The 2,353-nt window shown below is 51.3% G+C and overlaps 1 protein-coding gene across 1 annotated transcript in view; it reads left to right on the forward strand.

Moving 5' to 3' along the window:
• Nucleotides 1-2,353, forward strand: part of LOC106807410 (protein Smaug homolog 1-like) — a 79,783-nt gene that overhangs the window by 70,139 nt on the left and 7,291 nt on the right. Inside the window, exons 7-8 of the mRNA XM_014809730.1 lie at nucleotides 1,171-1,393; nucleotides 2,146-2,224. Of these exons, the coding sequence (XP_014665216.1) occupies nucleotides 1,171-1,393; nucleotides 2,146-2,224 (302 nt within the window). The remainder of the gene's footprint in view (nucleotides 1-1,170; nucleotides 1,394-2,145; nucleotides 2,225-2,353) is intronic.

The following is a 2,353-nucleotide window of genomic DNA, read 5'->3' on the forward strand; positions in this document are numbered from 1 at the left end:
ACGTGAACATGTGCCCGTGTTCACGTGTGCGTGTGTGCGAGATCTGTGGTATCACATTTTCTCACGTTTCGTCAAATATTTACGGCCGGTCGTTAACACTAGTGTTGTGCCACGGCCGAAATTACAGGACTTTGTTCTTAGCAGGAAGTACGTGACTCACGCGATATTTATCACCAAAGTCCAACGCCGGCTACGTGTTGGGTTCGGGAAATTGGCAGCGTTGAACCGTGTGGTAGCGTTAATGTTGGCACCGGGTTACGGTATGCAGCGCAGTTGTGAGGGTGGTAGGGTGTGTGTGTGTGTGTGCGTGCGTGCGTGCGTGCGTGCGTGCGTGCGTGCGTGCGTGCGACAGTGTAGAGGTGTGTGGATTTGTGTCAGTGGTAGGGTGGGTGTGTTTGTGCGACTGTGTAGATGTGTGGATTTGTATGGGTGGTGGAAGGGCAAACACGTGTTCGTGCGCGAGCGTCTAACGGCACGGGTGGGGTGTCTTACTCTGCGTCCGTCGCTGGTAGTATATGGTGAAGACGTGGTCGTGTGTCGTGGCGTTGGAATTTGTGCCCTTGGAGAGTTTCGCGCTGTCTGGTGCGCGGTAGAGCCCAATGGCAGGAATTTCGAAGCTGTAAATGTGCGCAGACGGCTACTAGTGTGAAAATTCAACATAGCGACGGCACAGCCTGCTTCCCATATACGATTGCTATTGGATTTCCCGAAACCATTAACACCTCATTTCCGAAAATCTTAAATTGGGGAAAAAACTGAGTGAAACGGTTTCGAATTCGTCGTGAAACTAGAAATTTGAGCCGATTAGTATTAACGTGCATCATGCGATGTTTTTGGATACAGGAAAAAACGATCAATAATAACCTATGTAGAAGAATCATTAAGAGGAAAACTTACAAGTGTGCTTTATATAGACAGGTGTCCATATTCAATAGAGGTGGCTTCATTGTCTGCATAACTGCCTTTGCATTATATAACAGCATCTTTATAGACAGGTGGCCGTTTTATAGAGGTGTTTTCACTTTATATAACTGTCTTTTCGCTATATAAAAGTGTCCTTTATAGACAGGTGGCCGTTCTATAGAAGTGACCGCTAACACGATCTCTAATCGCAATTCGGCTTCTCTCTCTCTATATATATATACATCTCTTTCTCTCTCTCTCTTCCAGGTTTCCTCCGCAGTTCTCCGCTGCCGCCAGCTTCCCCGCCGACTTCAAGCTGCTGCCGCCGGGCGTGTCGCCGGGCGTGATGCGTGCGTCGCGTCGCCTCCCCGGCCAGGTCGTGCCGCGCATGCCCTTCCCCAAGCAGGGCCTCGTGTCGCTGCCACTCGCCACCTTACAGCGGCCCTTCCTCTCACAGTCGTTCAACAAGCCGCGGCCGGCCAACCTCGATGTAAGTGCAAGCTCACGCGCGCGAGTCCGGGTTTCACATCGCCCCCGCCGGCGCTCCCTTACGGGGCGTGCGCGCGGGGCGCCCCCTTACGGGGCGTGCGCGTGGGGCGCCCCCTTACGGGGTGTACGCGCGGGGCGTTTACAGGGTTTGGGTATGGATCGTTGGGAAGTCCTAGAATTGCGAAGTGTCGGGGCGAGTCGCGGGAAAACGCTCGAAAGTTTGTGGGCTGCGGTCCGTGGCTGTCGTGGAATATTTGTCGTTATTACGTTTGGTTCGAGATGTATAGTTCTTGCTGTAGAGAACATATCCGTCGTGTCTAATAGGCGATGAAATTTGCTTCGTGCGAGAGTTTGTTCAATAATCGTTAAAAGGGCGAAGCGAGGATTATGTTCAGCTGAAGTCTTTAGGTCGAGGAAATTGGACCCCTTAAATCCTGGGAACTACTGGGAAAATTCCTGGAAAAACGTTCTGCTAGAGTGCGAACCCCGCTCCCGAAAATGGTCCAATCATTCGTCTTAACATTCGTCCTTCTGTTTTTAACATAAGTTTTTCTTATAGACCGTTGACAGAAACACCGTAAAATTATGACTTTCTCAAATGCAGCCTATAAAGCTCCAGTCTATGAATGAGAAAGGTCAACATGCTTCCATTTTATCTTGAAACCTGGCTTTCTTCTTCTAGGAAGCATTTTTCGTGGGTTTCACAGACACTGTATGGTGATTAGCGACTATATGTTGTCTTATTTCTGTCAGAAGGGTGGCATCCAGCGAACTAAGTCGGCTCCAACGAGGCCGCCACCACAGCCAGCCTACAGTCTGTTCCAGCGACCAGGTACGTACGGCCACACGTTCCACACGTTCACTCAACAATGAGTGGGTCACAGCCATGTTCGTGTGCGTGCGTGCGTGCGTGCGTGCGCGCGTGCGTGCGTGCGTGCGTGCGTGCGTGCGTGCGTGCGTG

The sequence above is a fragment of the Priapulus caudatus genome, unplaced genomic scaffold (genome assembly GCF_000485595.1).
Source record: "Priapulus caudatus unplaced genomic scaffold, Priapulus_caudatus-5.0.1 Scaffold213, whole genome shotgun sequence".
Lineage (NCBI taxonomy): Eukaryota > Metazoa > Priapulida > Priapulimorpha > Priapulimorphida > Priapulidae > Priapulus > Priapulus caudatus.